The 13,827-nt window shown below is 47.5% G+C and overlaps 2 protein-coding genes and 1 long non-coding RNA gene across 3 annotated transcripts; 2 read left to right on the top strand and 1 right to left on the bottom strand.

Annotated features, from left to right (window-relative positions):
- Positions 1–192: 192 nt before the first annotated feature.
- LOC131213306 (uncharacterized) lies at positions 193–1,773 on the top strand. Its single transcript, XM_058207321.1, has 2 exons — positions 193–600; positions 675–1,773. The coding sequence occupies exons 1-2, from the start codon at positions 193–195 to the stop codon at positions 1,638–1,640; spliced, it is 1,374 nt and encodes a 457-aa protein (XP_058063304.1). The 3' UTR covers positions 1,641–1,773.
- A 1,305-nt stretch (positions 1,774–3,078) lies between these two features.
- On the bottom strand, positions 3,079–5,170 carry LOC131213224 (striated muscle preferentially expressed protein kinase-like). Its single transcript, XM_058207221.1, has 2 exons — positions 3,838–5,170; positions 3,079–3,754 (listed from the first exon to the last, which is right to left on the bottom strand). The coding sequence occupies exons 1-2, from the start codon at positions 4,951–4,953 to the stop codon at positions 3,545–3,547; spliced, it is 1,326 nt and encodes a 441-aa protein (XP_058063204.1). The 5' UTR covers positions 4,954–5,170; the 3' UTR covers positions 3,079–3,544.
- Positions 5,171–6,493: 1,323 nt separating this feature from the next.
- Positions 6,494–12,768, top strand: LOC131213579 (uncharacterized). The gene is made up of 3 exons (XR_009156966.1): positions 6,494–6,563; positions 10,076–10,190; positions 10,283–12,768. It is a non-coding gene; the product is annotated as an uncharacterized LOC131213579 (long non-coding RNA).
- The last annotated feature ends 1,059 nt before the right edge of the window (positions 12,769–13,827 follow it).

The raw sequence follows: 13,827 nt of genomic DNA, 5'->3' as shown, positions 1-13,827 counted from the left end.
ATTTTAGCACGTTCATTACCAACCTTCGTGCAGCTTTCAGTTTGTTACGTTCTTTCGCACATTTTCACATCCGACGCACGATGTCGGGTAGAACCATAGGGATAAGATTTTGTTCGTTCGGATGAGTTGAACATTTGACAATGAAAAAAAAACAAAACAGGAAACCAACTTGTTATGTTATGTTCTAACGGAATGCACAACAAACCAAACACGGATCACGTCTGCTTCCGCGTGATGCAAAGTAGCAGCAGTCTCGGTGCTGCTGTGGATGGCAATAGAAGAGCGGACCAGTTCGGATACATGCTGAACTTGTTCACCCACCCGACCAACAACGTACCGCCCAATCACCATCCCGCCACCGGTGAATTAATGGTTGCAAGCGCGTCAGGTGCCGGATTGAATTTCCCGTTTGCTCTGAGGAATTCAGAGGCTGAGACGCATTCGAAAACCGAAGATGGCGTGCCAACTGGTCACGGTGTGATAGAACGGCGCGGCTCAACGCGCGAGGATAACGGCGACGTGACACCGATCAGCATTTGCTCTGACTGGGACAATACGGCACAGGCCACTAAATATTCGACTAGCACAGCCACCGAACTGGTAAGCTAGCTGCAGCCGTCGTCGGTAACGTCGTGCGATCTCCGATTTACCCACCCTCTTTTATCCGTCCTCAGCAGGCCGCTATGGAAGAGGATGACGACGATGCAACGATCTCAATCGAGAGCTGCCTTAGTACAAGGACAACCAGCGAACAGCTGGCCACACTCGCCAGAGAGTGCCCTATAGTGGCCCCGCGCGGGGTGCACCAGTTTCCGCGAACAGCAGAGAAAACTGCAAATCACGCGCTTTCCATCAACTCAGTCAGACCGCCAGGAGTTCCAGCGGGAAGGACGTTATCAGTCGAGGACCACACCGGTGGCCCCGTCCGGGGAAGCCGAATACAGCGTCAGATCAGTTTATATGAGAGGGATAGCCGTACCGAGACGAACAATTCGACACAAGATAGGGAGCACCCAGTAAGGTGCCCGGGAAGCAAACCGATATTACAAATCCATATGTCCTTCGACGAGCAAAGTAAGGATCGATCCAGTCTATCGGGCGGCGGGAAGCGCTGTTCGTCCAGCGACCAGCAGGAATGTTTAAGGACGCGTCAGCTACAGTACCGAGACGAGTCCGGGGATGCACTGATGTTAACCAGCAGCGCTACCCATGCACCAGTTAACCCCGGTGCCCTCGTTATCCGCGAGGGCTTCATCGATCCACCTAGGCTAACACGCGTCACAAAAAGCTTCCACGGTAAGACGGACCATCAAACGGAACAACACCAGCAAAAGCATCGGGAGCACGGAAGGCGAACAGCGTCAATCGAGGCCGGGTGGCGGTGGAGCCAAATGGACGGCATTGGTGCTTCTGATAATGTCGGATGCGGTGGCAATACTCTCTTGGGTCGGTACATTACAAACTGCAACCGTCAGCAGAGTGTTGGGAGCGTGGTTAGCAGTGACGGAGGGCTCCATCAGGGTCGCTTCACGATGTTGATCGTCCAGGAACCACCGCCGGAAAAGGCCCTTAACAACACCAGCGTGCCAGTGGCTAGAGAATCCGTGTCACATGGCGGTGGTGACACTTCAAAGAAGTAAATTTTATCGATTTGTTAACGTTGAAAAATTGCATAGCAATTAGTTGAAATGACTAAACCGCACGAAAACTGTTTTGACCAGAGAATGATTCCCAAGGAATACTTGAGGGAATTGTGAAAATGCATAAGAAATAAACGACATAAAATAGAGACAACCTAGAGTAGCTTTTTGATTGCTTTACATCAATTCGCTGTTTTGTACCATTTCAATATTTCTTGTTTTTTTTATATTACTGCATGCTATGTCTCGGAGTTTGACAATGTTTTAGTTACTGCATTACAAAGTGTTGCGTAACTTACTAAATTGAAATGTAAAAACACTCGATACACGTTTTACATTTGGGTTATTGTTCACTTGTCTTTATTAGTACGGTGCGGTATGCGCAGAGAACAACCTCTCGCATCCGCGTTCAGATTAAGATTAAAATTCTTCTTAACTAATCGCAACCTACTGCGACCTAACTGTGGTGGCTTACGTGACCCTTTTTGCAATGCTCAGCATAATCGATCGTCGCCCGCGTAGCGTGATCGTGTTTATGCTGAGTCCAATGTTTATATCGACCACAAGATGCGTTTCGGTGGTTCCTCTGGGTATTTTATTATTGTTTTCCCAAACGCGATTCTTCGCTGAGAACAGCGTTCGCTCTGCTACATTGTTACGGGTCTGCCTTCTCCACATGATATATATTCATATTTAATCTATTGTGTACATATTGTTGCACATACTGTTACTCTTAACTTAAGCTGGGGCTGCATCCACCACAAAATATTTGCAGATGAGTTACGTCCTACTTCATCTCTTTCTGTTTATGCGCCGATTATAATCATGCCCCATGGTTCGGGTTTCAATATTTTTTTGCACTGTAAAACTTCTAATGCTGACTAACAGCATGCGAACACACTTACGTTTTATTCTTTTTCACTTTTCTACCTCTTCGCCTATTTATCTCTGTTGTTTATATTCAAACCGCCTCACAATTGGTTGCTGGTTCATGAATGATGTGATGCTACGTTCCATTGATGTTACTGAAGAAAGTGGAACCAAAAATGTTAAATGAGGTTTGTTTACTAATTGAAAAAAAAGAAAACCAATGTGAGATTGTGGTATTACATCAACTTTACGTTCTGTGTGTTCGACACGCGCTAGATTGCCATTAAGTTAGATGGAGTTGCTTCATTTCAGGGTTGTCGTTGCTCCTCGCCTTGATGTATGTTATATGTACTAAATGTGCGGACTATACAAGTTGGAGTTGTAAACTTTTATTGTAACGAGTTCAAGGATCTGATGAGGGAGATACTTCTTTAATGGGCAGGGAAAATTGTATTCGCATTTTTGGGAGATCAAATCAAACGTTTTATTTCTTAATTGTTGGCCTCAAATGAAAAGTTAGGTACGTATCTTTACGCTGTGAGCATAAAATAGGGAGGGTTTGTTTGAATTAATTGTTGTTATCTATCAGAATTACCGAATAGAAACAAGTAGAAATAATAATGATATCCGTAGATATTTTTGTTTTTTTTTTTCAAATTATGCGCCGAAATTATTGACACCCTTTTCAAAGCGGCCATCCTACACATCGAACTTCCACTGGAAGCTATAAAATGCCTTTAAAGGTTTCAGTGGTTCCTTCAGGGTGCCGGTGCAAATAACAGCCTCATACATTGGATTACAGCACTCTCTGACCTACAAGAATGTAACGTGCACGAATACGAAATTTTCCTACGTTCATCTGTTGTTTAATCTAACTTAAACTAAATGACAGTGAGCGAGGAGCAGAGAGCGAAATTGTAAAATGAAGTTAGCAAAACCTTGAATAATGCGTAAGGGATGATTGTTTTTTACAGTAATCTGTAGCCAAATGTTAGGGTACTGGCGGTACTGGCAACCGTACACGGTGACATCATTTACCTACCATACTTGATAGCCGGTGCCGTCAGTTTGACGGAGGAGCGCGGATGCACCAACAAGCAATTCATTGGTTGCCCGTCGAGTTGACGGTTATGGTAAGCATCGACGGCCTTTTCGGCATCCTTGAGTGTCCGGTATATGACTTCGGCCACACCGGGACGCACCAATCGTGACTCAAGCAAGTCGCCGATATCCTCGAATAGTTCCTGGTCGAAGTAAAGCAAAACATGAACAGAGTTAGTCAATCATTCGGAAATCTTTGTATTACCAATGGGTCTGTTATTCGTACCTTAATGTCCAGCTGGGTTACGCTGCTGTGCAAGTTGCTAACCACGATGCGGTAGCCATTGGTGGGTGGCAATGGTGGCGAATGAAACCGGTACGAAACAGAAGGCGACCCACCAACCGTTGGTTGCTTTTGCTGATGAAGGTTATGAGGCTGGTCGTCCGGCATCTTGGAGAAGATACCCATCGATTCGCTCGGATTGGGCGCGCGCTCGAGTCGTGCCCGCATCGTCGATGACAAATGCGGTGGGTGTTGATGGTCCACAGCGGTCTTTGCGATAGTTGGCGATGAACAGCGCGTCCGAAGGATGCTCCGCGGGTGGCTCACATCGGAAGCTTCATACTGCGTGTGCATCGGTTGCGGTATGGGCGTTGCGGTTAAATTTGGACGACGGGACGGCAGTTCGTAGCAATCGAATGGATCACTAGCCCAACTGGAACTAGGTACGGCGACCGATGGTGGAGATGAATGGCGAACGCTGCGAAAAGTCGGCAGAGGCGGCATGGTACTCGGGAGTGAGAAAATGTCATTGCGAACTGTGCGCTTAAGTGACGAAACAGTCATCTGACGACTGTGATTGCCATCTTCGTCCACCTCCATCACTTCCAAACCAGTACTTCGATTCATTACGCGATAGTTGTCCAACGCTCCTTGCGGCGGCGTCAGGTCGTGAAAATTGCGTGCGACTAGGTGACCCGCGGAGTGCCCGTTTTTACCCATACCGTTGCTGCTCGCCGGTGGAGCTCCTGCAACACGATCTTTGCCCTTTCTCAGTAACCGCAGTCGCGCGTCTCCTGCAGTGCGCGTTATCTCCACCAGCTTGTCACGAGCATCACGGATTTTGGCACGGTTCTTCTGGATGATCTTCAGTCGCGCGTCTACCACCGGTTTGGGCTTGCGCTCAGTGTGAGCTATGTTTTCCACCGTGTCACCGCTGCGGCTAACACCACGCCCCGCATTGGCCGCTTTTTTCCTCACGGTTGCTGCTGCTCCGGTGTTTCTCGCATGGACAGGCTTGACGTTGGTAGACTTAATACGCCTGTTGTCCATTCTCGTAACGGAACGGCCTCCTTTCTTCTGCCTGATGATATCATCAAGACTTAGGCTAAGGACGTCCATGTCGCGTCAACCAAACTTTTATTCCGCGGTTTGTTTGGTATCGATGGCTTCGGTTTGTGTGCTGCCGGACGTCACTGCCAAAGTAGTTGCAAATTGGTTCCCAGGTGGTCGAATCTGGGGCAATTATTTCTTCGATGTAACACTCCTCTCGAAAAGAGTTTAATACCGGATGTTATATAGTAAAAATGCCAAACGTCGACGAGAGTTCGAGGTTAGAACAGAGTAATTGCTCCGTCAACGACAGGGACAAGCTGAGCACTCTTCTTCTCTAGAGTCCGTTACCTGACAGCACCGACGCATCTTGCTTATATAATATCGGAGCAATGAATGTTTGGGGCAGTCGATGTAATGACAAAACAATTAGGAGTGTAAACAACGGCAACACCAATGATAATATTATTGACTTTTCTGTGATGTGGAGAATTTGGTTGAATAATAAATAACTAGTAGTAATAAATAATAGTAATAAATAATGTTATATTACTTTTTAATAATAATAGTATTAGATAGGTTGAATAGTGAATAGAAGATGTAATCACCACAAGTATAACCTCTCCTGGTGTGTTTTACACGTGCTCACGGAGGTCAACTTTGGCAATCGTGAAGACAGTTGTCTCAAACTGTTTCGAACTATACTAGAGGGTCCAGTTAAGTGCACATTAATACTTCATTTCGGTGTGTAGGGTTTGGCTCTTTTGTATTTGTTTTTTAATTTCCCGATGCGGAAACATCCTGTTCTGCATGATTGGGTTCTTGACACATTGAACAAGATACACCAGGTATTGTAGACCACGACAGCTTCCCTTTACTAAATGGATCATCTCAATTCCGTTTCAAATCAAAAACCGATCCTGACTCTAAATTATAGACGCGTTTTCAATAAAATGATCGAAACGAGTGCGGTCAATGCTGCTCCAACTGAATGGCATTTTTTTTTTTTTTAATTTTTCCCGATGCGGGAAAACAACCTGTTTCTCCCCCCCGTGTGTATCCTGTCTGGCACACAGGGGGGCAGGAATGCGATGTATCATCGCATTTTATTCAGATAATATATATACATAAATACATAAATAAAGCACATATTTACAAATAGTTATACATTTAGTCACATTCGCAAGTCGCGGATGTAGTCGTATAGACGGTTCCAGCTCCGCTACAAGGAGCTGTCAGTCGCTACTCCGCTCTTGCTTTGCACAGCCGGACAAGGAACGTACGGTAAACAAGTTAACAAACAGCGTCATCAACCCCACGGTTAACGAGGTGTTTGTCGGATAAGTTGTGCAGAAGGCCAACTTATCTTATTGCTGCAGCAGCCGCCGCAGCAGCAGCCGCAGCCGCGGCCGCGGCATCCAGTCGCTGTTCTTCTCGCCACGCCTGTTGAAGTTGCAGCGTTACGGCTCGGCAGGCTCGGGCAAAGCGCTGCCAGCACTCCGGGCTCCGCAGCATCTCGCTCGCCAGGTTATCCGGCGTGAGGGGGGTGCGGCCGTCATCTGCCAGCATCTCCGCTCTCTCTCGCTGGAGCCGCGGGCAGTAAAACATTGCGTGTTCCGCTGACTCCGCGGCACCAGGGCACCAGCTGCAGTCAGGGGATCGTGCGAACTTCTTTACGTGTAAGTACTCTCGGAAGAATCCATGTCCCGAGAGCGCTTGGGACATGTGGAAATCCACACGTCCATGTTTCCTGCTGACCCAGCACGTGATGTCCGGGATGACTCGGTACGTCCAGCGTTGATACCGGCTAGCGTCTGGTTTTAGCCCCGCCGCCGCCCACTGCTCTTGCCACTAGCTGATAGTGCGCAAACGCTCCCTTTTGCGCAGGGCCGTCGCGTCTGGTGGTGGATGGGTGTCCTCCGTTTGCTGCCCAATCGCTGGCCATCGTCGCCCGATGCAGCGTTCGTCCTCCTGCAGCAGCAGTACGATGGGCACCATGCTGGCGAGGGCCGTGGCCACACTGTAGGAAACACTGCGGAACGTGCTTGCCACCCCTTGCGCCAGCCTGCGCTGCACTCCATCCAGGAGTCGACAGTTGTTCTGTATCTCGAGGCCGGAACGCCGCTTCGCCCATAGCGGGGCTCCGTATCGGATCATTGACGTTACCGCACTCGCAATCAGCCTGCGTCTGTCACTCGTCGCTCCGGAACGATTAGGCATCAAGGCCCGAAGGACTCGCGTCACCTGGCTAGCCCGTTCTGCCACATACTCGATGTGCGGTCGCCAGCGCAGATGGTCGTGCAGCTGTATCCCTAGATACCGGATCGTCTGTTTCGATTGGCAGGCAACACCGCCACCGACGTTGACGCTCGTGTGCTGCCGTCCCCCTTTGTGGCTGCTGATGACGAGGACCTCCGTTTTCTCTCGGGCAAGAGAGAGGGAGTTTATCTCCAGCCAGCTCTGCACTACCCGTACGGCGTCCTCGGCGGCCTCTCTGGCTTTCTCCACGTTGACAGCCCGCACGATGAGCGCCAGGTCGTCCGCGAAGCCGACACTCCTCACACCCTCTGGAAGTGGCAGCGACAGGACACCGTCGTACATCACATTCCAGAGGGTCGGTCCAAGGACTGAGCCCTGCGGAACGCCTGCCGTGAGGTTGCGCGCCTTCAGCCCACGGTTGGTTCCATACAGCAGGGTACGACCGGTGAAGTAGCTGCCCAGCACACGCAGCAGCTCCGGGTGCACCTGCATCCGTTGGAGCGCAGCACCTTTCGACGTCCAGTTGAACGCGTTGCGCACGTCTAGCGACACTACCATGCAGATGCGTGGATCGGTACGCGGTATGCGACGACGCCAGCCCCGCTGGCTTCCCCGGCTTCGGGATCAGCACCAGTTTCTGCTGCTTCCACTCCTCTGGGAAGGAGCCTGTTTCAAGGAGCCGTCCGAATAGGTTGCAGAACACAGCAGGGTATGATCGCAGGGCAACGGTTGCGGCAGCGTTCGGGATGCCGTCGGGTCCAGGGGCCTTGCGGGGGCTGAGGCTGCTGGCAACGGCCATAAGCTCTTCCTCCGTTACCCCGCGGATCGCCCCAGTAGCAGTCTCTGGTCGCGCTGTATCGGGGTCAGCCCCTCGAACTGCGCAGCGGGTCATGCCCATAATCACCTTGTCACCCTTGTCAGAGCAGCCACCACCTTGGCTGGGACCCTGACATCCGGCGGAGGCTGACGTCCGTCGCAGGTATTGCCCTACCCGCGACCTTCCCCAGCGCCTCAGCTACCTCCTTCCTGTCGGTGCACATGTCGATGCTCTTTATGGTGAGCACGACCATGGCCGTGAGGTTCACTGGTGTGGCCATCTCTCCAACTATGTTGGCCACCGCGGTCCTTACTTCGTCCGCGTTGGCGCCGCTTTTCACCAACAGCATTAGGTGGTCCTTACTCGACCGCCAGGACCTGTCGATTTCCTCTAGTACTGTCGCCGCTGTCGGTGCCTCCTTGACAAGCCGCATGACCTGCACGTACGTCATGCCGTCCTTCGGTTCGGTTCGTCCTTCGGCGATGGAACTGCCGCTTGCTGCACTTCTCCGTCCACTGGTGATGGAGCTGCGGCTGCTGCTTCAATTTGCCGGTGACAGGCTCCTCCTGCCCGCGTGCCGCTTCCAGCCGTTGCTGCGGCGTCATCGGCTTTGCGCTGATTAAAAAAGAGGATGGTGTTGAGTAAGTTAGTTGTAAATAAGGATTAATAGGTATGATAGCTAATTATTTTCTTACACGTTACGTGCATTACGAATGTCGCAGGTACGTCTTCCACGATGGAAGTTATGTTTCTTTCGAAACGTACGAGAAGAACTGCACGCGGGTTGACAGTCAGGACAAGGCTAATTTTATTACTCTCAAAATAGGTGTTAGCGGGTGTTAATTTTCTGGTCGCTGGCACCTCTGGTCTGATTCCGCTGACGCACATAGATCTAAGTTGTCTAATCCGATCAGCAGTGTCGGGGTTCGCAAAGCATGCTTTCAGTAAGTGCCCCGACTTTTCACACGGTGCATCTCTTTGGTGCCGGCGCACTGCTTCCAAGGCATCTCCCGCCAAGCTGTCTTGGAGCCGCTTCAGGGTCTCCAAGTTTGAGAACTGGAACTGGTCACACGCATCGCATTGCAACCATTCGTCGTCCGTTGCACTCTTGCATAGGACACACTGTTCATTATCCATCATTGTTTCACGGCATTAACTCTGCCACAATTTTGTGCAGATCCGCAATGTTCACCGTGGTCAGCCGAGCGCGACGCAACCAAACACCTCTTAACTTCACTTTGTACAGCTCCGATCACTTCGTCTCACTGTAAGCTCTAAGCTTTACTTCATAAAGTTCGGATCAGTTTGTCTCACTGCACCCCTAAACTATGTCACGAATCCGTGCAAAACTGGGTCGCCGAGCACAAAATAACCGAACACCGAATTATTTTATCTCCATGCACCACTAAATGTGCTACGAATCTGCGTTGCCTTGCGGGTTCCAGGCAAGTGCCTCTCTGCAGATCCCGTTCGCTCCTCTTAGTAAGGTGTGCACGATCCACTTCCATTTGCGTTCCCGGATGTCACTCTCAATCGGTTGCTGTTGGCATCGACGGTGGAGTTCCTCATTGGATATCCAATTGTTAGTCCACCATGCCCGAACGATGTATCGCAAGCAGCGATCGACGAAGACCTGTAGTTTTTGGGTTATTTCTGTGGATACGCACAACGTCTCACAGGCGTATAGCAGCAAAGATTTAACGTTAGTCTTTAGTCCGGAGTTAGTCCGGACGATGTCTTGTGTTCGCCAGTGTTGGGCCAACGGACTTCGCTCAGTCCCAGAATTTCCAGCATGTGTCGGCTAGCCTTCTTTTGTTAGTTGGACCAGCTTACCCTGCTGGGCAAGGGTCAATGTATCCCAAGTTCCGATTCGTGTCCTTGTTTTCATACTTAGGGTCATTGCATTTTGCTTCATTTTCTGTAACTTACATTTTTCAGGTACAGTAAGTTGTTAGCCACCTTGAAGCGTGTGGGAGCCGTTTTTTTTGTAGCTTCTTAGTGCTACCCAGGGTGCGCCACGCGGAGGCGAGCTACAGTCGTACCCCAATTATTTCTAGTATTTTTAGGTATATTATTATTATTATCTAATTATTACCTTCGAATTTTTTTTTCTAGAATCGCAAAAATATGTCAATGGTGCATATCGACAAGTGACGCTCTGGCAGCTCGAACGAACGACGATTCCGGACAATATAGAGCACAACAAATCTTTGATATTTCCCGTTTGCAGGTAGTACAATTCTAACAACATACATCTCACCTTGTTCCACAAGAAAAGAAAACTCTAAAAAGCTACGGTCTATGATACTCTTATTTTTACAGATTAATGTCATACCTGGAGTTCCATCGTTTATGTACAAGATGTGCGAATTGCATTTGAAAAAGATGGATCCGTTTCGCTGGCGAAGTAATCGAAACACTGATTTGGTCGATAAATTTACCGAACAGCAGAACACAGCGAAGAACGAATCAGGAATCAATCAAGACCATCTTGACCACTCTGCCGAACAAACGGTTCGAACGGGACTGTCAATTGAAACTGAAGCTACCTCACCGGACAACACCGGTTTGCCCTTGAACCAAATATGTCGTAAGGTTCATGAGTCAAACAGTACATATGAATGTTGTGACAAAATACCTGATGATTCATTGGAGACAGAAGAAAATCCTATTCCAATCAAATCAGAGTACGAAGAGGACGATGATCAGGAATCGAACTGTCAAAATCCAAAAAATCATGTGCCGATGATTCAGCAGCAGAATCAACACTGAATTTTGACGAGCAATGAGGGCACTGATGCTGTTTGTCCTTATTGTGTATCTTCGAATGATTTAACCGATTGCTTGATGAATGGAAGGCTTTGTCACATACTTTACACTTGTATGGCTTTTCGCCAGTGTGAGTGCGGATGTGATTGTTTAGGTTAGATGAACGGCTGAATTTTGTACGTTTTGTGTTTATTTTGCAGTAGAATAATTCTGAAGCAGAATCATCCTGCAGCAAAATCGACACAAAACGTTCCAGAACCCGGAACAACCATAGCAAAAGCAATTCCAAAAACCATAAGCACCACTGCCCTCATTGTCCGGCAACATATCCAGCTTTAAACAAGTTGAATATTCACATACGCAGTCACACTAAACAGAATAACCTTAAAAGAAATCCTTTGGAATCGAACTCTCAAATTCCAAAAACTAATCCTGTGATCGTGGCAAATAATGCGTGTGCCGATGATTCAGCAGCAGAATCAACACAAAACGCTTCGAGTCCCACAACCGGTAACGACCATAGCAAACCACATTCAAAAAATCATAAGCACAAAATTCACAATAAGCTCAAACAGCATAAGTGTCCTTATTGCTCGTCAAAGTTCAGCCGTTCATCTAACCTAAACAATCACATCCGCACTCACACTGGCGAAAAGCCATACAAGTGTAAAGTATGTGAAAAGCCTTCCATTCATCAAGCAATCGGTTAAATCATTCGAAGATACACAATAAGGACAAACAGCATCAGTGCCCTCATTGCTCGTCAAAATTCAGCCGTTCACACTAACGAATCATGTAACGGTCGGTGGCTGACTGTCGTGGCCCGCGAAGGTTGGCCACGGTAGTTGTCACACCGGCCGTGACAAACGAAGGAAAGGAATTGGGGAAGGAAGGGATTAGGATATCCGTGGCAGGCGGCGACTAGAGTGGGTCCCGCTCTGAGGCGTTTTGCCGGTCTCCGTATGGTCGCTTGCCGGATCGGTGGGGTGTTCGGATCTAGTTGGACGGTTACCGCGACAGCTCGAGTAAAACGCTGTACACGTCTTAATGAAGTATCATCGATAACTGGGTTTATTCATAATTTTCGGTGCCTTATATACTAGTTTTACAGAGCGAGAAAAGCATTCTGTGTGGTTCCTATCTTGGTTTCTGTTTTGGATTCCTATTCCGGCCTATGTTTGGTTCTGGTCCCTGGGTTCCCTGCTTAGTTTTATTTCGGGTCCCCTGCTTAGTTTTTATGACCCTTGCTGCTGCTATGATTCCTGCTCTGTTTTATGACCTAATGCATTTATTACCCTGTCTAAAGGCAGCTGCATCCGCGCGGTGCTTATCTTCTCCTAATACAGTTGCACTTGAGCTCGGATCCACGAAGATGCATTTCTGTTTGATTAGGACGCGTTCCTAGACCCACGCGATGAATCGTGTCCCTTGGTTCAACCTAATATTTATCCTTATCAAGCCTATCTATGTTTACGAGAAATGCTGTGTTCCCACGCTGCGTTCCCAACAAATCACATTCGCACTCACACTGGCGAAAAGCCATACAAGTGTAAAGTATGTGACAAAGCCTTCCATTCACCAAGCATTCTGGCACAACATTCGAAAACACACAATAAGGACCAACAGCTTCTGTGTCATATTTGTGCATCAATGTTCGCACAGTTATGGAATCTAAAAACACATATTCGTACTCAGCACGACGTAAAGACCAAGTTCAGGACACCAAGAAATCTGACGAAATACTCCAAAAATTCACAAGAAGAGTGAAATTAATTAATTGCTTCGTTGTTCATTCAAGTTTGGGTTAGAATGAGTTTGAATTTTGCATCTTTGAGATCATCAGAACCTGATACCTCCTTTAAAATACCTTATGTTTCCTTTTAAAATATTTCCTTTAATACTTCTGTGTTTGCGATTCGTCAGTTTTGATTAGTTCAGTTCAGTTGTAAGTGCTTAGTTAAGTTCAATATTGCCAATTAGGCTAAGTTGCCCGTTGGCTATTTTCTTTTACTAACAAACAAAAAAACAATCCGCATCGATCAGCCCAATAAAACTAATTTTTCTAACAAACTGGGTTTTGAATTAAATTAGTAATAACTTTGACGCAACGGCCCAAGAAGACTCTTTTGCCGTTCTCATGACATGACCAGTCCCATCGGAGCCTAACGAGCCGTGTATGCTGCCGAGGTCGCCGTACATTGCGTACAGCACGCTGTCGTAGCGGCCCCTCCATTGACCCTCTACACATACGGAGCCATATATCAATCTGAGCATCTTCCTCTCGGACTCGGCCGCTTAGGAGGGTTTCGCCAGTTTTTTATTTTTAATTTTTTTATTATTATTAACCAGTGTTCACCGGCAGGCTAGACACGGAATCTTAATATTAAAATATTTAAAATAAAGATAAAGCTTAGATGGCGCGAGCGATGCCGCTACACATTCATCGAACGGAATTTTTCTTTTATTTATAAAAGATTTCGGACAATGAAGAGGACCCCTTTTTGGCTGTCGGCCTCGGTAAGATTGAAATGTTAGTCGCAAAAATTTTATCTTTAATTTCAACCAGCAGCATTAAAGATTGTCGCAATTTTCTCTTGGATCCCTTGGCTTGGCGCAATTCTACCCTTGGCGTGCCACAGGGCCAGCAGAGAAATGCGACATCGTTTGTAAGATGGCTTACTTAACACGTAGTATTTTTAGATACTGCTTTGTAAACAAAAAAAACGATTGTTCAATGTTGCGATATCTTGTTGAAGAATTCTACTCTACATTATTGAACCGAATTTGAAAAAGAGGATAAAATACACGATAAGAGAAACAATACTGCCGGGCTACACGATGCGCAAATAAACGTTTTTGGCATTTCAGATTAATACCAAACTGTTGCGCTATTGTAAAAACGTTTATGTGACGGCCGACCGCTAATACGACCGCAAAACCCGTTAGCAAACGCCTTGTTTACAAACAGAGGATAATGTAAGTTCTTGTTTGCTGGTATAGCAACAAAATCGAAAAAAAAACAGAAAAAAGTATTCAGAAATAAATTTATTTCCCCTCTATTTCTGTTTCCTCGGACCGAAAACACGAATGTAAACACG

Source organism: Anopheles bellator, chromosome X (genome assembly GCF_943735745.2).
Source record: "Anopheles bellator chromosome X, idAnoBellAS_SP24_06.2, whole genome shotgun sequence".
NCBI classification, from domain to species: Eukaryota; Metazoa; Arthropoda; class Insecta; order Diptera; family Culicidae; genus Anopheles; species Anopheles bellator.
The sequence above is the reverse complement of the archived record's forward strand: the minus strand, read 5'-3'. Positions and strand labels throughout refer to the sequence as shown.